Raw genomic sequence first — 21,712 nt, 5'->3', positions numbered from 1 at the left:
AGTTTTGACTTTGCTAACAGAGCCTCGTTTTTTTAAATCTGATGTGTCACTTTATGTGGTAATTTGGAATGCTTTTACTTATCCAAGCAATTCTGAAATTGTTTTGTAGTGACACATTGTACTTTATGTTAGTAGTAAAATTTGGTTGATACATTCAGTGTTTATTTTTGAAAAACACTATATAATCTAGAAACAAAAAACAAGCTGTAGTTTTTATTGTTACCATTTTGGGATACATTGCGACTTTTTGATAGCTTTTAATTTCATTTTTGGAAGAGGAGAGCAAAGAACAGCACTTCTGAAATTGATTTGTATTATTCTTTTTCGGCGTTCACCTTGTGCCTTTATTTACTTGTTAACTTTATTCTGCGGGTCGATACGATTATGGAGATACCAAAATTATTTGTTTATTTTTGTTATTCTACTCTATCATAGGAGTAGAACAACGAAGCATGACTTACACCAATGACACCCGGCAGGCCCAATTGAATATACTGGGGTCCGTCTGGTTTCCATCGGTCATTTTACTTTGTCCTGCATTATTGACAGGATCTGCGATGAAGGCTCCTAATGTAGCCTCCAATGCAGATGTGAACACAGCCTAAGGACTTTTCCATGTCACTTGTGTTACACCAAACATAATCAGAGATATGTGTTGCATTTTTAGTTAATATTGTGTTGATGGCGTGGTACTGCAGTTTAATGTCTAATGCAGATGCTGATTTGGTCAAGAAGCTGCCTGTCTGAGGTAAACATATCTACTTGGGAATGGAATGGAAGTTGCCTCGTGCTCTAAGGCATGTTGAAGCTTTCAGATGTCTAAAAAGTCTTTTTTTCCAGAATAATTGTTTCCGAGTGAATTCTCACTTTCTATGTGGTCTAGTGATATTTCATTTGAGTCACCAATGGTGTTGAAAGCACTTCAGAGCAGCAAAAAGCCCCTGTGAACTTGTGAGTGAAGAATTTACATTTGCCGGTGTATGAAATATAGACATTGACCAGAGTGAATTCTACATTATTAAGTATGCAGATAAGAATAATAGATCTGTCATAGTCATTGGTAAAAGAGTGCATTACCTGAAGCCTCTGTTAACACATTATACTACTTTTTTAAGAGTTTGTTTGGCTGTTCTAAGGCCTCATGCACACAGCCGTGCCCATAATCACAGCCCGTGATTGCAGGCACGGCCGGCCGCCGTCAGCCTCCGGACAGCAAAGTATGGGAGCACGCTCTGTAAAAAGCAAAAGATAGGACATGTCCTATAGTTTTGTGGCGACTTTCTAAGGCCCGGACACCTTCCCGTCAATATACAGGAAGGTGTTCCTGGACAATAGATGTGAAAGTGTCCGTAATTGCGTATTGTAATTATGGTCCGCAATCACGGACGATTTTTACGGTCGTCTGCATGGGGCCTAAAGGAATTTGTTATTAGAAAACTGAGTAGGTTTCATTTTGAATATGTGGGTCTCCTGGAGACTATGGTTTAAACGCTATGTAAACCTTTGGTGCCTTTTTTTTTTTTTTAATGATGTGTATATATTTTGGGATACTTTGCACTTTTGTAATATACAGTACTTTACTTAAAACGTTTGCTCAGTTTAGGTGCATTGTGTCCTCTGTACATAGTAGCAGCACACACAGCTGACAGCCAAATCCGTCAGTGACAGCGGCTCCTGTGTGCCTCTGACAACGCTAAGCCTAATACTGATAAAAACAAAGTTGATCAACTTTGAGGAACCAAAGGTTTAAATTAATCTGCGTGTTTTCTTCCACAGCAAGGATTTTTTTTTATTTTATAGGGCTCTTCAGTCCTTTCACATTTAAAGACATTACTTTAATTCTCGTTAGCAGGTAGTGGGCTATGCTGTGTAGACAACCAGAGTATAGAAGCCCATATAGTCTCAAACACAGACCATAAGGTTCTGTTCACACCAGGCTGCACTTATGTCCAGTAAAAAAGAAAAAAAGGGGAAAAAAAGCAACTGTATCCAGATATGCAAATATCCAGGATGCAACTGTGTAGATAACCTGTGAAACCCTTTCTTTGCAGTATGTATTTTGGGGGGATTTGGAGAAAAAAAACCTCCGCTGTATGGCAAAAATTGGATGTAGTCTAGAAGTAGAGAAAGGTAACAACTTTGAAGATGAAGTAGCCCAATAGATAAGACAACTTTATAACACACTAGACCAGGGGTCTCAAGCATGGCCTGGTAAATGGGCCGAACATAGAATAAATTGACGGGCCGCATTACTTTTCAATTTGATACAATACAAAATTACTGTTAATTAACCCTTTCCCGCCGCAGCCTTTTTTCGGATTTTCACTTTTGTTCCCCCCCCCTTTATTTTTTCATCAATATTGCCGTATGAGGACTTGTTTTTTGCAGGACGAGTTGTAGATTTTCACAGCACCATTTATTGTACCATATAATGTAGTAAATAAATATTAACCCCTTAAGGACGCAGCCTAGTTTGGGCCTAGGCGCAGCCTAGAGTCCATTTTTCAAATCTGACATATTTCAATTTATGTGGTAATAACGTCGAAATGCTTAAACCTATCCAAGCGATTCTGAGATTGTTTTCTCGTGACACATTGGGCTTCATGTTCGTGGTAAAATTTGGTCGATATGTTCAGTGTTTATTGGTGAAAAATTGCAAAATTGAGAGAAAATTTTGAAAAAATAGCATTTTTCAGAATTTAAATGCATCTGCTTGTAAAACAGACAGTTATACCACCCAAAATAGTTACTAGTCCACATTTTACATATATCTACTTTAGATTGGCATCATTTTTTGAACATTCTTTTATTTTTCTTGGACGTTACAAGGCTTAGAACATAAACAGCAATTTCTCATATTTTTAAGAAATTTTCAAGCCTTTTTTTTACGGTACCTCTTTAGTTCTGAAGTGGCTTTGAGTGGCCTATGTATTAGACACCCCCATAAAATACCCCATTTTAAAAACTAGACCCCTCAAAGTATTCAAAACAGCATTTAGAAACCCTAACCCTAACCCTTCAGGCATTTCACAGGAATTAAAGCAAAGTGGAGGTGAAATTTGCAAATTTCATTTTTCTTGCTGAATTTCAATTTTATTCAATTTTTTTTCTGTAACACAGAAGGTTTTACCAGAGAAACACTACTAAATATGTATTGTACATGATTCTGCCGTTTTTAGAAATGTCCCACATGTGGCTCTACTGCGCTCGTGGAATAAAACACAAGCCCTAGAAGCAAAGAAGCACCTAGTGCATTTTGAGGCCTCTTTTTTATTAGAATATATTTTAAAGAGGCTCTGTCACCAGATTTTGCAACCCCTATCTCTTATTGCAGCAGATCGGCGCTGCAATGTAGATAAGAGTAACGTTTTGTTTTTTTCAAAAACGAGCATTTTTGACCAAGTTATGACCATTTTTATATTTATGCAAATGAGGCTTTCTTAAGTACAACTGGGCGTGTTTAAAGTTATGTACAAGTGGGCGTGTATTGTGTATGTACATCTGGACGTTTTTACTTCTTTTACTAGCTGGGCGTTGTGAATAGAAGTGTATGATGCTGACGAATCAGCATCATCCACTTCTCTTCGTTAACACCCAGCTTCTGGCAGTGCACAGACACACAGCGTGTTCTCGACAGATCACGCTGGGACGTCACTTCCTGCCCCAGGTCCTGCATCGTGTCGGACGAGCGAGGACACATCGGCACCAGGCGACAGAGGCTACATCGACTTACCTGCAAACGCCGATGCTGCTGCAGAATGAACTGTAGCCTCTGTCGCCTGGTGCCGATGTGTCCTCGCTCGTCCGACACGATGCAGGACCTGGGGCAGGAAGTGACGTCACAGCGTGATGTCTCGAGAACACGCTGTGTGTCTGTGCACTGCCAGAAGCTGGGTGTTAACGAAGAGAAGTAAGGAGCCCGCTCCTAACACACAGCCGACACGCTCGTCCTATGGAGCGGGCTCAGCCTGTGAACACGCTCCATACTCCCCCACCTGGCGTGCGTCGTATATATACGGCGGATGTGGGGAAGGGGGTTAATTTTTTTTTTTAACTACTATAACAATACTACATTACCATAATAATACCACTAGGTTTAAACTTACCAGAAATTTGTGAGTTTACTCCACGCGCTTATTTTAACATCCAGTTTTCCAGTTTAAGTTTCGCTAAATGCAGTCTGGCTGCTCAGTTGGCAGTGTTTGGCAGACACAACAATGACAAGATTGGGCAGCCCCTTTTTAGATAGTGTCACAGTGCCCTCTGTATATAATGCCACAGTGCCCTCTGTAGATAGTGCCGCAGCTCCCCATAGATAATGCCACAGCACCCTCTGTAGATAGTGCCACCCCCCACACTCTAAATAAGTCACAGTTCCCTCTGTAGATAATGCCACAGTTCCCTCTGTACATAGTGTCACAGTACCCCCTGGAGATGGTTCCACAGTTCCCTCTGTAGATGGGGCCACAGTGCCCTCTGTAGATAAAGCCACAGTGCCCTCTGTAGATAAAGCCACAGTGCTTCCTGTAGATAAAGCCACAGTGTTTCCTGTAGATATTTCCACACCCACCCCTTTGTAGATATTGCCACACCATCTCTATAGTTAATGCCGCACACACCCCCTGTAGATTGTGTGCCACATACACCCACCTATAGATAATGTCCCACCCTGTCGACAGCACTACACCCCTCTCCCTGTATATAGCTCCATTGGGGTTCCCTCTAGGAGTGGAATCCCCAGCCAGAGCGTTACCGACGCTCTGGCCGGGGATTCCGCTCCTGGAGGAGCCCCTGAAGTCACTGTCCATATATGGACAGTGACGTCAGGGGCCACCTCTTGGAGTGGAATCCCTGACCATTGATGTCAGGGGCTCTTCCAGGACAGGAATTCCCAGCCAGAGCGTCGGCAACAAACTGGCTGGGGATTCCACTCCTAGAGGTAGCCCCAATGGAGCTATCTGCAAGGAGGGGAGGATAGCACTGTCAACAGGGTGTGGTTTGTGGGGCACTATCTACAGGGGGGTGGCAATATCTACAGGTGGAGTGGAACTTTCTACAGGGGGTGTGTGTGTGAGTGGCGCTCTTCCTTCGGCCTGCTATCTGCTGTCCCGATAATGTCCCGGGAGCTTTAGTGCTAATGTGGGGCAAAGTAAAGAACACTACAAATGGAGATGAGAAAATATTTTGCGTTTACAATTCGAGTTTGAATGATTGCTGGCCATTAGGATGAATTGGGCGATTTGTCAGGTTTGAGATTCAATTTTGATAAATTTAGTAGATAAGAAAGTAAATTAATTCTCTGGACTGGTGAATCCGTGAATTGGCAAAGTTAATTTAGGCTTACAGCAGGTTCTGCGTTGTAAGTCATTCAGAGGTATATGGTATAACCCTAACACAATTTTTTATATGGCCCTAACCATATTTTGATGTTTATTATTGCGCATTGATTGTCACAGGACTCTCACTGAGGGAGTCATCTCACACTTTGATCCTCAAAACCTCCTTCTTCTCCCAGCAGTGCATCCGAATCTAAAGAAGCTGATGAACGTGACATTATTGCTCAGTTATTGTGCTCAGAGTCTGTCACAGTGGAACCATTGCCTACAGGTGTCCATGATGGGCTGTGCTCTCCTGCTTTGGAGCAAATGTTTGAAGGTGGATTTCAATGCTCTGAAGAGGATTGGTCGACAGATAGAGAATCTGAAGTTTCCATTTCAGAAAGGTTAATTGTTTTTCTTTACCCTTTTATTGTAATATATCATCTGAGGTGTACAGATCTGGTTTACATATTGTAGCTCTATAGTTTTTTTTTATATAGATTTTGTAAAAAAAATAGTGTTTGACCCCAGCAGAGGGAAGACTGTAGCTTTGGGCTAAGGACTCCTTCACATCACGTTTATGCCCTACGTGTAGCGTATACGCTAGGCAAGTTCAGCGTGTACATAGGGCTCCATTAGCCTGAGAGAGGCCAAAAGAGTGTACTACTTCAGGCTGGCATACGTCAGTATACATTTTCTTGAAGGATGGAATAGCATAGACTACGCTTTTCTATCCCACTGGATTCCGCAAACAAAATACACTGCGTTTTGTTAACATGGATGACATGCCACCCGTCACAGGCCTTTGTTGAATGTATGCATCGAGAAACTCCAGTGATGTAACTGTCATTTTATATATATATATATATATATATATATTACACACACAGTTATCACTGGAGCATGACTATGTACCAAGGCCGCCTTGCCCACAGACTTTGGCCATCCTGTCTTTGCATGATGTAAGGCAATGTCAGCTCTGCGGGATCATCTGAGATCCACGCAGATAACTCCCACCCGCACAGCGGCCCTATCGCACCTTCCGAGCAGCTGGAGTCCCTGGCTGCTTTCTCTGCCTGAGTAAGCTATGTCACTGGCCAGTTACATCACTGGGGCTACCCCAGGTAAGCTACAGTGACATAGCTCCTTAGGCCAAAAGGTTGCTTTAAAGGCCAAAAGGCTGCTTTAAAGGCAGCCATGGTCTCAGGCTTCTCGAAAGGTATTTTAGGGCCGCTGTGCAGGTGGAGGGGTTCTCTGTGTGGTTGCCAGAGGATCCCACACAGCTGACATTGCCTTACATCATGGTGAGCCAGAATGTTTGAGCATGGTGGTCTCTACTGCATCAGGAAGCTCGCGATGGCTGCCAAACAGTGGCATCCGTCACCCATAGGCTATAATGGTACCTGCTTAACGGATACGTCATGAACAGGGTCGTGAAAGTTCATGATGTAACCGTTAAATGGATACTATTATAGCCTATTGGTGACTGATGCCATTGTTAGGGGGTGTTCACACAGCGTTTTTCAATACGTTTTTTGATGCGGAACCCACATCGGAAAACTCACCAAAAACTTCCGAAAACACCTCCCATTGATTTAATTGGGAGGCAGAGGCATTTTTCCCCCACAAACATGCCCTATCTTCGGTCGTTTACATCTCTGACCTCCCATTGACATCAATGGGAGGCAGAAAAAGCGTTTTTCTCTGCTCTATTTGCCCGTGGCGATTAATGGCCGCGGGCAAACGCTGAGAAAAACGCAGCAAAACGGCGTGCAGGCAGATCAAAATCTGCCTCAAAATTCCAGATGGAAATTTGAGGCAGATTTTTCTGCCTGCAAAAACTCAGTGTGAACAGAGCCTAAGGCATCCGTCACAGCCTACATTTATCATTAATTATCACCCATATGCCTTTCCACGGTGGTCATTAAGGGGACTTATGACGCCCTGTAACAGCGCTGGGTAAAACTATTATGTTATTTAACCTGCACGTTGAACATTGTAAAAAGTAAAAGAAAAAACAATGCCAGAATTGCTATTATCTGTTCACTCTGATTTCCAAAAAAATGCAATAAAAAAATAAATAATCAAAATGTCGTATGTACCCCAAAATAGCAACAATAAAAACTACAGGTTTTCACGCAAAAAATAAGCCCTTACACAGCTACATCGCTTGAAAAGTAAAGAAGTTATGGTTCTTAGAATACGCCTAAACAAAAACAAATACTTTTTTAAAAATAAGTGTTTTCATTGTTCGAAAGTTGTAAAACATAAATAAAACTATATAAATTTGGTATCGCCGTAATTGTAACAACTCGCAGAATAAATGGTGTAAATTTAACATATATTTTCTGTTATATGGATGCATATATTGGTGCATGACACCCATATAAAATGCATGGTAGATTTTCTTGTTTGTCACATTGGGGTACACAGACCGTGGTATATGCGGTTACTACTAGGAGGCTTGACTGTGAAATAAAAAAAAGTGACTCCTCCTACAGGATATACCCTTCCCATAGACTCTGAGGTATTCAGTCTTAGCTTAGTGTCGTAGGAGGCAGACAGTTCTGCTGATAGCAGCAGAGTCTCAATCAAGAATTTTCTTGTTATTCTATTCTTTTCATCATGAAGAACTAGGGTCACTGGGTCTCTGTGTTCCCTTTCGGCGGGCGCAGAGTGTCATGCGCAAATTCACTGTTGTCCAACCTGCCTATAAAGGAGAGGCGTAGCTAGGTTCTCCAGCACCCGGGGCAAAGATTCAGTTTGGCGCCCCCCCCCCCAACCTCTTTCCCGACATCTCCTTCCCCCTCGCCGTGTTTGTTTTCTCTACCAATCGACGTGTCATTTCTTTTTATGTAACGGGAGCATAAAATTATTTGCACATTTCACAAGCAATATGGTTCTATACACAACACAAGAACCAAGCTCACTACATATATACAACACCAGCAATACAGCTCAATTTAGTGCAACCCCTGCTGTATAGGTGTGTACGGCGTAAAACTACATCTCCCAGCATGGCCCGAACAATGATAAGGATATGCTGGGAGATGCCGTTTCACAAAAAATAAATCCTATCATAATCATATCACCCATCATCTCGCTGCAGATCATACAGTGACTACATTACTGATTAGAGGCAGAATGATCATTTACATTAAGTGACTCACCGGTGACGTCTCAGATTCTAGTTCTTTTTCTCCATTTGGTCCAGACCTCTATGATAACTTCTCCCGGTCCATTTCTGCAGTTTGCCGCTTAGATGTCTTCAGCTTCTCACTTTTTCAACATTTCTGCACCTATAAATAAATATAAAGTTATCATTATACCACACAGTACACCCCTAAATATAATAGCGCCATACACTGCACCTCTAATTATAATAGCACCATACACCGTGTCCCACACACACACTGTGCCCCCTGTAGATAGTGCCTGCCATAGAGCCCCCTGTAGATAGTGCCTGCCATAGAGCCCCTGTAGATAGTGCCCCCATATAGACCACCACTGTATATAGTGTCCCACAAATAACTCCCCCTATAGTTCTCTACAGATAGCCCACCCCTGTATATAGCCCCCTGTAGATATAGCCCACCCCTGTATATAGAGCTCTACAGATAGCCCAACATTGTATGTAGCCCCCCTGTAGATATAGCCCACCCCTGTATATAGTGCTCCACATATAGTCCACCCCTGTATATAGTGTTTCACAGATAGCCCACCCCTGTATATAGCCCCCCCTTGTACATATAGTCCACCCCTGTATATAGTGCTCCACTAGATAGCCCACCCCTGTATATACTATATACAAGGGTGGGCTATCTGTGGAGCACTATATACAGGGGTGGACTATATGTACAAGGGGGCTATATACAGGGGTGGGCTATACACAGGGGGGCTATATCTACAGGGGTGGGCTATACATAGGGGGGCTATATACAGGGGTGGGCTATATACAGGGCGACTATATCTACAGGGGGGCTATATACTGGGGTGGGCTATCTATGGAACACCATATACAGGGGTGGGCTATATCTACAGGGGGCTATATACTATATAGCCCACCCCTGTATATGGTGCTCTATAGACAGCCCACTCCAGTATTTAGCCCCCCTGTAGATATAGTCCCCCTGTATATAGCCCCCCTGTAGATATAGTCCCCCTGTATATAGCCCAGCAGATATAGTCCCCCTGTATATAGCCCAGCCCTGTAGATATAGTCCCCCTGTTTATAGCCCCCTGTAGATATAGTCCTCCTGTATATAGCCCCCCTGTAGATATAGTCCCCCTGTATATAGCCCAGCAGATATAGTCCCCCTGTATATAGCCCACCCCTGTAGATAGTCCCCCTGTATATAGCCCCCCTGTAGATATAGTCCCCCTGTATATAGCCCCCCTGTAGATATAGTCCCCCTGTATATAGCCCCCCTGTAGATATAGTCCCCCTGTATATAGCCCCCCTGTAGATATAGTCCCCCTGTATATAGCCCAGCAGATATAGTCCCCCTCTATATAGCCCAGCCCTGTAGATATAGTCCCCCTGTATATAGCCCAGCCCTGTAGATATAGTCCCCCTGTAAATAGACACCCTCGTAGACAAAGTCGTCCCCCCCCCCCCCCCCCCCGCAGATACAGCCACACTTCTATTACAATTAAAAAAAAAATTCAAACTCACCTTATTCCCGCTCCCACGCCGTCCGGCATCCATGGAGACCTGCTCTCTTCTGCGCAGGTCTCCTGGGGGTTGAACGCGGCGTCTATGAAAGGCGCTGATTGGCTGGGCAGGATGACTTTCCCTGCCTGCCAGTCAGTCAGCGCCTTTCATCGATGGAAGCGTCACTGGTACAAAAGGTACCAGTCGCTTCATTCGTGGAGAGGCGCTGAATGGCCGGGCACGGAACGTGCCCGGTCATTCATTGCTTCTAATTGTACCTGTGTCCTTGCGACACAGGTACAATTATAGTGCAGGAGGAGGGGGCTCTGGCGCCCCCCTCTGAACTGCGCCCGGGGCAAGTGCCCCGCCTGCCCCCCCCTAGCTACGCCCCTGCTATAAAGACAAGCGGGACAAGAACGTCAGTACCTCTGTCATACAAGGAACAACTGTAACAACTATCCCACCAGTATCCCTTTGGTAAAGGCGGTAACACTGAGGGGGTGCTCCTGCTGGTCAGTACATCTGGGAGTTATTTAACTCCTGAATCGGGCCACCGCTTGTGCACTGTGGCGATCGGCTGGACCAGCTTATTCCCTCAAACTTTCCCTAAATCCTCTCTGTGCTCCCTGATAGGCGGCACCATAATTTCCGCTTCACTGCACAGGCGGGGGCGGGACCTTCTCTATAGTATGCACCAATAGCGCTCCAGCGCACTTTTTTCCCTATCTCCTCATCATATGACTATCTTTATTGGCCGGTCTACTCACATGACCACCAGTGGCCAATCGTGGTTCTCAGTGGGCGGGGCTTCAGCGTTCCCCTCTGCTCTCCTCCATTTGGATGGATACTGCTCGGGACACAGGACCTCCTGGACAGAGCTGCTGCTACTTGCCTCATGAGGGCATCTGACATCTTGGAAGCCATTAGGATCAACCTTTGCATCTTCTATTCCCCTACAGGGGCCCGAGCCTACAAGCACTGAGTTAGTTTCCTAAGGGAACATTCTCTTTTCTTACTGTGCTAGTTTTCAGTTAGTTAGGGTATGTGCACACACAAAATCAAAAACGTCTGAAAATACGGAGCTGTTTTCAAGGGAAGGGATGTTTTTTAGGCTCCTCGCGATTTTCGCAACTTTTTTTACGGATGTATTTTGTAGCGTTTTTTCTATAGCGTCAATGAAAAACTTCTCAAGAAGTGGCATGCACTTCTTTTTTGCGGGCGTCTTTTTGCGTGCTGTTTTTGAAAAGTGAGCCGTAAAAAAACACCCCATTGGAACAGAACGCCATATTTCCCATTGAAATGAATAGGCAGATGTTTTTTAGGCGTTCGGCTTCCGTTTTTTCAGGCATTTTTCGAGGCGTAAACGCCCCGAAATACGCCTGAAAACACTACGTGTGCACATATCCTTACATTTCTCTAGCAGCGCTAACTGAAGCAGCTATTACTCCCTGAATAGGAGTACTCCATGTATGAAGTTTGAGTGACTTTTTTTCTGTCTCTTCCTTCTTACTGCTTCAGTTTGAAGTTAACCCCTTACTGACCACCAATATGCGTTTTCACGGCAGTCACTAAGGGGCCTCAGGCTAGGCCACCGCCTTTTCACAACAGCCTAGTCTAAGTCCTGCACGGGCTGGAGCAGGTGCTTGGCTGTCCTCAGACAGCCGGGCTCCTGCTCCAACTGTAGTGATCAAAGTTTACTTTGATCGCAGCCGTTTAACGCGTTAAATGCTGCGGTCAATAGCGACTGCAGCAATTAACTTGTTTACAGAGGGAAGGAGCTAAAAAAGTTATGGCTCTCAATATGTAGACAAAATGTGCACAGTGTTCCAAAAGCGGATAAGATCGGGCACCATTTATCAGTGCGACACACATCTGCGGATTATTATTTATATACTGCATTATTATACCCTCTTATTATACCCTGATGTACTCTGCACAGCTTACATATGCCCCCACATTATAAACTGAAATACCAGTAAAACCCAAGCTAAATCTGCGCTCCAAAAGCCAAATGGCGCTTCCTCCCTTCTAAGCCCTGCAGTGTGCCCAAACGGCAGTTTACGTCCACAGATATGTTATCGCATATCTCATACCCGGGAGAACCCGCTTAACATTTTATGAGGTATTTCTCTTCAGTGGCACAAACTGAGCACAACATATTGTGCACTAAAATGGCATATCAGCGGAAAATTGCAATTTCACCCTCCGCTATGCATTAACGCCTTTGCGCACCATGACATAATAGCACGTTGTGGTGTGGGGGGTGATGTATAGAGCTCAGGTGTGAGCCCGCTCCATACGCTGTGGGAGTCTGCTGTGTATTACAGCTGACACCCGGGACTAATGGACACGAACAGTGATCGCGCTGTTACAGAAGTCCTGTAAAAATTACAATATACTGCAATACGTTAGTATCTAACAATCTCTGGTTCAAGTCCCCTAGGGGGACTAATAAAATAAGTAAAAAAAAAAAAAATTACAATTATTAGTAGTGAAAAAATATATATTAAAAAAGTTAAAAAAAAAAAAAAATAAACATTTTCACTCTAAAGTAATGTAAAAAAAAATAACAAAATTTTTTGGGTTACCTTAGCTATAAAAAATGTTTTAATAAAAAGTGATCAAAAAGTTGTATGTACCAAAAAATAGTACCAATAAAAACTATAGCTCGTCCCACAAAAAATAAGCCGTCACACCACTCAATCGACCAAAAAATAAAAAGTTATGGCTCTCACATTGTGGTGAAACAAAAAAATTTTTTTTTAACAAATAGTTTCTTCTTTGTAAAAGTAGTAAAATATAAAAAAAAAAAACTATATAAATTTGATTTCTCCGTAATCATATTGAGCGGCAGAATAAAGTTTTGTTAGCATTTTTACCGTTAAATCCGTAAAAACTAAACTCAAACCATGGAGGAATCAGTTTTTTTCCAATTTCAGCCTTCAAAATTATTTTTTTTTCAGTTTCCCAGCACATTATATGGTAATTTAAATGGTGCTAATAGAAACTACAACTCCTCCTGCAAAAAAATAAGCCCTCACACCACTCTATTGATATACAAAATTATGGCTCTTGGAAGGACGGGAGTGAAAAATTAAAAAGCAAAATATGGCTCAATCCTGAAAGTGTTAATTAATTTCTAATGAAAAACACCTGTGGGATCAAAATGGGGTCACTTTTTGGGGGCTTCCACTGTACTCTGGTACCTCAGGGGTTTTGAAAATGTGACATGAAACCCGAAAACCATTCCAGCTAAATTTGAGCTCCAAAAGCCAAATAGCACTCCTTCCCTTCCAAGCCCTGCCGTGTGACCAAACAGCAGTTTATTATAACATATGGGGTATTGCCGTGCTCAGAAGAGTTTGCTTTACGAATTATGGGGTGCTTTTTCTCCTTTATCTATTGTGAAAATGGAAAAATCTCAGCTAAAACTACATTTTATTAGAAAAAAAACTTTGATTTTCATTTTCACAACCTAATTACACAAAATTTAGCAAAAACAAACAAACTGTGAGATCAAAATGCTCGCTATACCCCTCGATAAGGACTGTAGTTTGCCAAATGGGGTCACTTTTGTAGGTTTTCGACTATTTTGGTTCCTCTGGGGCTATGCAAATTTGACATGGCACCGAAAACCATTCCAGCAAAACTGGAGCTCCAAAAGCAAAATGGTTCTCCTTCCCTTCTGAGCCCTGCCGTGGGTACAAACAGAAGTTTATTGCCAAATATGGGGCATTGCCGTAATTAGGAGAAATTGCTTTTCAAATGCTGGGGTGCTTTTTCTCCTTTATGCCTTGTAAAAATGTATAATTTCTAAGGTATTTTTTTAAAATAAAAAATGGAGATTCCACTAAATTCAGCAAAAAAATTGTGGAGTCAAAATGCTCACTGTACCCCTATCTAAATTCCTTGAGGGTTGTAGTTTGGTGTCAAATTGTGTCTTTTTGGGGGTGTTTCTACTGTTTTAGACCCACAAGACCTCTTTAAACCTGACATGGGGCCTAAAAGATATTCTAAAATAAAGGGGACCCCAAAATCCACTAGGTGCTCCTTTGCTTCTGAGGCCGGTGTTTCAGTCCACTATCGCACTAGGACCACATGTGGGATATTTCTAAAAACTGCAGAACCTGGGCAATAAATATTGGGTTGTGTTTCTCTAGTAAAACCTTCTGTGTTACAGAAAAAAAAATGGATTAAAATGGATTTTCTAAAAAAATAAAATAAATTATTCATGAAATTACACCTCCAATTTGCTTTAACCCTAAGGCTGGGTTCACAGGACCTATTTTCAGACGTAAACGTGGCGTATTATGCCTCGTTTTACGTCTGAAAATAGGGCTACAATATGTCGGCAAACATCTGCCCATTCATTTGAATGGGTTTGCCGACGTACTGTGCAGACGACCTGTAATTTACGCGTCGTCGTTTGACAGCTGTCAAACGACGACGCGTAAATTGACTGTCTTGGCAAAGAAGTGCAGGACAATTCTTTGCTACGTAATTTGAGCCGTTCTTCATTGAAGTCAATGAAGAGCAGCTCAAGATTTACGGGCGTCAAAGACGCCTCGCATAATGCGAGAAGGAGCTTTTACGTCTGAAACTACGCAGCTGTTTTCTCCTGAAAACAGTCTGTCTTTTCAGACGTAAAAGCAAGCTAGCGTGTGCACATACCCTAAAGGGTTAAGAAACTTTCTAAATGCTGTTTTGAATACTTTGATTTTTCTTTAAAAAATTGGGTGACTTATGGGTGGTTTCTAATATATAAGGCCCTCAAAGCCACTTCCGAACTCAACTAGTCCCTAAAAATATAGGTTTTGCAGATTTTCTTGAAAATGTGAGAAATTGCTGCTAAAGTTCTAAGCCTTGTAACGTCCTGGAAAAATAAAAGGATGTTCAAAAAAACGATGCCAACATAAAGTAGACATATAGGAAATGTTAACCAGTAACTATTTTATGTGGTATTACTATCTGTTCTACAAGCAGATACATCTAAATTTAGAAAAAAGCAAATTTTTGCTGATTTTCAAAAAATTTTGCTGTTTTTCACAAATAAATACTGAATTTATCGACCAAATCCACTAACATAAAGTACAACATGACACCAGAAAACAGTCTCAGAGTTGTTTGGATAGGTATAAGCATTCTCAGGTAGGGTTGGGCGATTTTGCCCAAAAAAAATCAAATCCAGATTTTTTTTTTAACCATATTGTCAATTTTCGATTTGGCTCAATTTCTCTTTTTTTCTTGTCTTTATTTAACAGTAATACGAAGAGATAATAAAATTATTTTCTTGATACAAATAACTTTTTAACATATATTGCTATAATAATTGTATTATCCTCATAGATAGTGCCCGCCCACATATTATGCCACAGTACCCATGTAGATAGTGCCAGACCCCCCTGTAGATAGCAACACCCAACCCCCCTGTAGATAGTGCCACTGTATCTCCCTCTAGGAGCGGAATCACCAGCCAGAGCATTGCCGACGCTCTTGCCGGGGATTCCGCTCCATATATGGCAGAGACGTCAGTGACTCCCTCTAGGAGTGGAATCCCCAGTGGGATCTACAGGGGTGCGATCTACAAGGGGGTCGGTGCAACCTGCAAGGGGGGTGGTTCGATCTACAAGGGGGGGTGCGATCTCCAAGGGAGGCGTGCTATCTTCAAGGGGGGTGCCATCTACAGGGCGGTGTGGCTCTTTACTAGGAGTCTCTGCTTCCCCATGCAACTGCTGTACCGTATTGTATTATTTTGATCAATACAGATGTAAAGGATCGGCCAGGCACAGCTTCTGTGTCAACGCACATAGGTAATCAGTCTGCACCTGCTTCTATGTCTGTGAGACTGACTCCATCTTCCACCACTCAGGATGGCAGGCTTAGGAGTGGGAGAGCCTATCGCAGCCTGGCCAGACGGAGCTAGCTCCCGCCCTCTGTCTATTTATACCTGCCTTTCCTGTTCCTCCTTGCTTGTGATTCTTCTCGTTTGGTTTCCTGGCCCTGCTGCAGCTTCTGAACTATTTGACCCTGCTTCATATTGACCCTGGCTTACTGACTACTCTCCTGCTCTGCGTTTGGTACCTCGTACACTCCTGGTTTGACGCGTCTTGTTCACTACTCTCCTGCTCTGCGTTTGGTACCTCGTACACTCCTGGTTTGACTCGGCTCGTTCACCAATCTTGTTGCTCACGGTGTTGCCGTGGGCAACTGCCCCATTTCCCTTGCTTCTGTGTAACCTTGTCTGTTTGTCTGTCATGCACTTATTGAGCGTAGGGACCGTCGCCCAGTTGTACCCCGTCGCCTAGGGCGGGTCGTTACAAGTAGGCAGGGACTGAGTGGCGGGTAGATTAGGGCTCACTTGTCTGTTTCCCTACCCCCATCATTACAACAGAACAGTAATTCCGTGGGGAAGCGGGGACAAAACAGGGCACAGCTTGTCAGACGGGGCGCACCAGCACCAGGTAGGTGATGAGGCAGAGCTGCCTCCTGCAGCACGGCGTGACGGCGCCACTAGAGAATAGATTCAATGGTTCTGTTATGAAACTGAATAGTCAGAGCTCTTGAGGGCGAATTAATCAAATTAATTCTATTAATCGCCCTGCCCTATTCCAAAGTTATTACCACATAAAGTAACACGTCAGATTTGAAAAAAGATTGATTACTTACCGGTAATCGGTTTTTCAAAAACCTATGACAGCACCCCTGGAGAAACGTCCCATCCGCTGGACAGGAAACCTGAGAAGATATAAAAAGGGACACACCTCTCCACACACCCAGTCTTAGAAAGAACTCGTGATGAGAAATAGTTTATATTGTTTTTTTTTTGTTTTTTTATTTTAACTACTAGTGAAATTCCCTCACAACTTTATATATACAATATTTACAAAGAAATCCTTTAATTTAGATTAGCTATCTACCTTATGAGAGCTCATTTGCCACAAATCATAGGGAGGGTAACAGCGGGGTGCTGTCATAGGTTCTTGAAAAACCGATTACCAGTAAGTAATCAATCTTTTACCCTTTCACCTATGACAGCACCCCTGGAGATGTAAAATAGAAATCAGTATTTATAGGGTGGGACCACAGATTGTAGCACCTTTCTACCAAAGGCCAAGTCAGAGGCTGTGAGAGTAAGTCCATCAGCGAGGCCGATCTTGTACCCCCCTGCCGATTTATATAAGACACTGTGGTCGAGTTGTCAGAATAGATCTTTAAGTGTCGACCTGAAATTGCTGGTATGGATCTCTTCAAGGCCTGAAGAACTGCCGCCAGTTCCCTGAAATTTGAGGATCTCTGAACGGTCTGTTGATCCCACTGACCCTGAAGAAAAGAGGAGTCGTAATGAGCTCCCCACCCCCCAAGGACTCGCATCTGTGGTAATGTTGAGAGTAGGGGTTAACTTCCATGGAATACCCTGCATGAAGTTCTCCCTGTTCAACCACCATCTGAGGGACAGCCTTGCTGCGGATGAGATGTGTAGGGGCTGGTCTAGGGAGAGACTGCTCCTGTCCCACTGATTTAAAATGTCCCACTGTAGGGGCCTGGAGCTGAAGTGAGCCCATAGTACAACTGGGATGCATGATGTCATGAGGCCAAGGACAGACATAGCTTTCCTAAAAGATGTCATATGGCCTAGGTAGATTTCTGATATCCTGTCTATCAGGGGACTGATTTTGTCTTCTGGAATGAAGGACATCTGCTTGGAGGAGTCCAGCAGAGTTCCCAGGAATACACATCTTTTTGATGGGTTTAAATTAGATTTTTTTAAATTTATGTTCCATCCTAATTTTGCTAGTATAGCGCAAACTATATGTGTATGTAGGGCCAAGGTTTGAGATGTTTCTGCAACCAACAAAAAATCATCCAGGTATGGGATCAGGAGTATGTCGTTCGTCCTGATGTAAGAGGTCATTTCCACAATTAGTTTTGAAAATACTCTTGGGGTTTGTGAGATGCCAGAGGAGAGGGCTCTGTATTGTAGGTGAATTAAGGACCCATTGAGTGTCCCTGCTACCCTCAGATATCTTTGATGATGAAAACATATGGGTATGTGGTAGTAAGCGTCCTCCAGGTCTATTGAGGCCATCACGCAATCCCTGGAGAGGAGATTTATAGTTGACACAATACTCTCCATGCAGAATTTTTTGTAGGTTTATAATGACCCTGTGTTTTCATCCTGGTTTGCTCACGAGGAAAAGAGGGGAATAAAAGCCTTGACTTCTCTCTATGCTTGGAACCTGAATTAGGACTCCTTTTTTTATGAGTGACAGGACTTCTATTTCTAGGATTTTTTGCTGCTCTGGGTCCCTCAGAACCCTTGTGGGAAAATATCTGTCTGGGGGAAGAGACCTGAACTCTAGCACGTACCCCGTTTTTATGATTCCTAGAATCCAAGGATCCGCTGATATCTTCTGCCAATCCTCGAAAAACAGGGAAAGACGACCCCCCACCATGGACTCTATGGCCTCATTCTTGGTCCCTATTTTTAGGGTCCTTCTGGGGTCTGAAGAGAAAGGACTTATTCTTCCTAGTAAATCTTGAAGGTCTAAAGTCCTGTCCCCTAGGGTTAGGTCTTTTGTTATTAGGCCCTTAGGGACGAAAGGAATCTTTTGTTGGCCTTGCTTGTGCAGGGAACCCCTTCTTGCTATCTGACGCGTTTCAAGAAGGTCGTTAAGCGGGGGCCCAAAGAGATAATCTCCCGAGCAGGGAATAGCGCACAGCTTCCCTTTGGATCCTGTGTCTCCTTTCCAGGTTTTAAGCCAGATAGCTCGACTAGCAGAATTTGGTGTACAGAGTATACTGAGGCGTCTGCCTAGAAATCTGCGGCCTTGGAAAGTGTTGGAAGGGAGGATAAGATTTGATCCCGAGAGGTCTTGTCTTTTAGATGAAGCTCCTATTGTCTGAGCCAAATTTTCAGAGATCTGGCCAAACAAGTGGCTGCAATGCCTGGTTTAAAGGCCCCCGTAGAAGCTACCCAGGTCTTTTTTAGATAGAAGTCGGCTTTCCTATCCATAGGGTCAGACAAGGATTCTAGATCTTCGAAGGGAAGGGAGTGTTTCCTTGAAATCTTGGCTACTGGAGCATCAAGTCTAGGGGTGTTATCCCAGTCCTTACATACCTCGTCCTCAAAGGGATATTTCCTTTTGAGGAATTTGGGAATACCTGCTTTCCTATCAGGATTTTTCCATTCTATGGATGGGAAAGGTTCTATTCTTCTTAGGTCCTAGGCCTTGAAACATTATGTCCTGGACGGACCGAGGTTCCTTGGGATCATCTATGTTCATAGTAGCCCCTACCGTTTTAAGGAGTAGGTTCTTTGTCCTCTGTTGGGAACAAATTTCTTTCTCCCTCATCCTCACCTGAGGAATCTAAGGAGTTGTACTCCCCTTCTTCTCCTAGCTGATGATCCTCCTCAGCCTGGGAATCAGAATCTATCCGGCTAGAAGAGGCAGATGGTGGATCTTTTTTCCTTTTAAGGGACTTTAGGGAGTTTCTAACTTCTGCCCTCACAATATCCTTGGTACTTGTGGCGAAGTTTGTAGACTCGTCCTCAAGTATCGGACTGGAGGATTTGGCATCCGAGCGGTCAGTGCGTCCTGGTGCTTCTCCTGGCGTTTCCATAACGGAGGAAGAAGACTGGAGACCGAAGCTCCTGCTGTTTTAGGCCTAAATAGGCCATGGATTGGCTGGGAGGCCCTCAGCTCCGGACGCTGGAGCGCCTACTCCCCGCATGGGTCACCGGAACCACCGCCTCCTGGAGTGTTGGACGTGTCACCCCGCCGGAAGTGACGCATCGCAGCGACCGGAAGTGCAAATAAATGCGCCGGAAGCCGCCAACGCTGGGCATGGTTCAGCCAAGCCGAACATGACCCCGGGAAGCCGCTCCCCACTAGAGGAAGGACCACGGTGTGGACCTTAAACCACCTCCGTTTTGACAGGCTGCAGGAGGGAGGCGATGGACTGGAAGAGGAGGGAGTACCTGTACCAGGCTCAAGGTTGCTCCCTCCAAAGGAGACTTATACCTTCCAGAGCACCCCTAGTGGAATAAGGTAAGACCTTGCTAGGGGGTCTGCAACCCCGTGAGAAGTGCTTTTCCTCAGGACAATCCTTCCATCCGGAGGACAGGAAACCTGACTGGGTGTATGGAGAGGTGTGTCCCTTTTTATATCCTCAGGTTTCCTGTCCAGCGGATGGGACGTCTCTCCAGGGGTGCTGTCATAGGTGAAAGGGTAAAATCTGATGTGTCCACAAGGTCAAAACAGGCTGTGTCCTGAAGGGGTTAAGATTTAGATATATTTTTTTAACGCTTTCGTGACCAAGGGTCATTGATGCCCGAGTCCAAGTCAAGTTTGCAATTTCTGATATGCATTTCTTTAACCTCTTCCTGACAAATGTAAGTAAACGTCAAGGAAAGCCATTTCTTCCCGCAAAACGTTGTAAACTTACGTCAATTCAGACCGGCCAATTGCGGCTGTTTGCGGTTTTGGCACAGTGATATGGTGGTGATTGGTGCGGTCTAGGACTGCATCAATCCCTACAATGTTTTGAGAAGTGCACCCCCCCCCCTCCGATCGCTACGATTGGTCAGTCTGCATACAACAACCAATTGCAACCATGGCAGGTGTTTCAAACACCCTGCACCAGCTCTGCCCGCCTCGTTCCGGTTAGGAATGCTGAGCAAAGCTGCTGTGACCGTCTGTGAGCTGATACTTCCAATTTCTGAGTCCTTCTGGTCTTGCGACCCTGTTGAGTCGTCTGCATCCTGCTGAGTCTCGTGCTGTGTGATCACTCACTGAGTGATCATCATCATCTGTGGTGCTTTGTATTTTTTCTTTTTTAGCAGCAGCACTAGTTCGGTCCCTAAATTTTCCAGTCTCACCAAAGAAGCGACACGCTAAGTGTCCCTGAAAAAAAATTCAATTGTTTGAAACTATGCGTATCATCACTTAGCTATAACCCAGCTTTTCCAGTCTCATCACAAGTCTCAGGACCCATTGTCACTGAGCCATAACCCAGCTTTCCCAGTCTCAGCAGCAGTCTCAGAGCGAATCATCACTGAGCTATAACCTAGCATTCCCATGCTCAGAGCATATCATCACTGAACTATATAACCAAGCTTTTCCAGTCTAAGTAGCGGCCTCAGAATGCATACCTCCCAACCATCCCGGATTTAGCAGGACAGTCCTGGATTCCGAGCGTTGTCCCGGGCGGCCGGTGGTATGTCCCAGTGTCAACTGGGACATAGTTGACACTGACGTCAGAGGCTACTCCTAAAACGGAATCCACTGCCAGTGCGTTGCCGACGCTCTGGCCGGGGATTCCAGTCCTAGAGGGAATCCCTGACGTTGCTGTCCATATATGAACAGTGATGTCAGGGGCTCCTCCTGGAGCGGAATCCCTGGCCAGAGCGTTGTCGACGCTCTTGCCGGAGATTCCGCTGCTAGAGGGATTCCCTCGTTACTATCCATATATGGACAGTGATGTCAGGGGCTCCTCCTGGAGTGGAATCCCCGGCCAGAGCGTCGGCAACGCTCTGGCAGGGGTTTCTGCTCCTAGAGGGAACGCCTGATGTCACTGTCCATATATGTCCACTGTACACCGTGATCTATCCAGTGGTCCTTTAGTGTCAGAATCTAACGTGGCGATGTTTGTAGTGAGGACTTCTTACATTATACTTATCTAATTCACTGCAGCTTGGCGGGAGCTCTCTTTCATATAAATACATATATCACAAAGACGA

General features: G+C 44.1%; 1 protein-coding gene across 2 annotated transcripts in view; it reads left to right on the top strand.

Moving 5' to 3' along the window:
• The window catches only part of SHROOM4 (shroom family member 4), a 250,091-nt gene that overhangs the window by 187,907 nt on the left and 40,472 nt on the right, over window positions 1-21,712 (top strand). For both annotated transcript variants that reach the window (XM_075835604.1, XM_075835605.1), the window contains one exon: window positions 5,519-5,722. In XM_075835604.1, coding sequence (XP_075691719.1) covers window positions 5,519-5,722 — 204 coding nt within the window. The remainder of the gene's footprint in view (window positions 1-5,518; window positions 5,723-21,712) is intronic.

Source organism: Rhinoderma darwinii, chromosome 8 (genome assembly GCF_050947455.1).
Source record: "Rhinoderma darwinii isolate aRhiDar2 chromosome 8, aRhiDar2.hap1, whole genome shotgun sequence".
NCBI classification, from domain to species: domain Eukaryota; kingdom Metazoa; phylum Chordata; class Amphibia; order Anura; family Rhinodermatidae; genus Rhinoderma; species Rhinoderma darwinii.
This window is presented reverse-complemented; position numbering and strand designations above follow the sequence as displayed.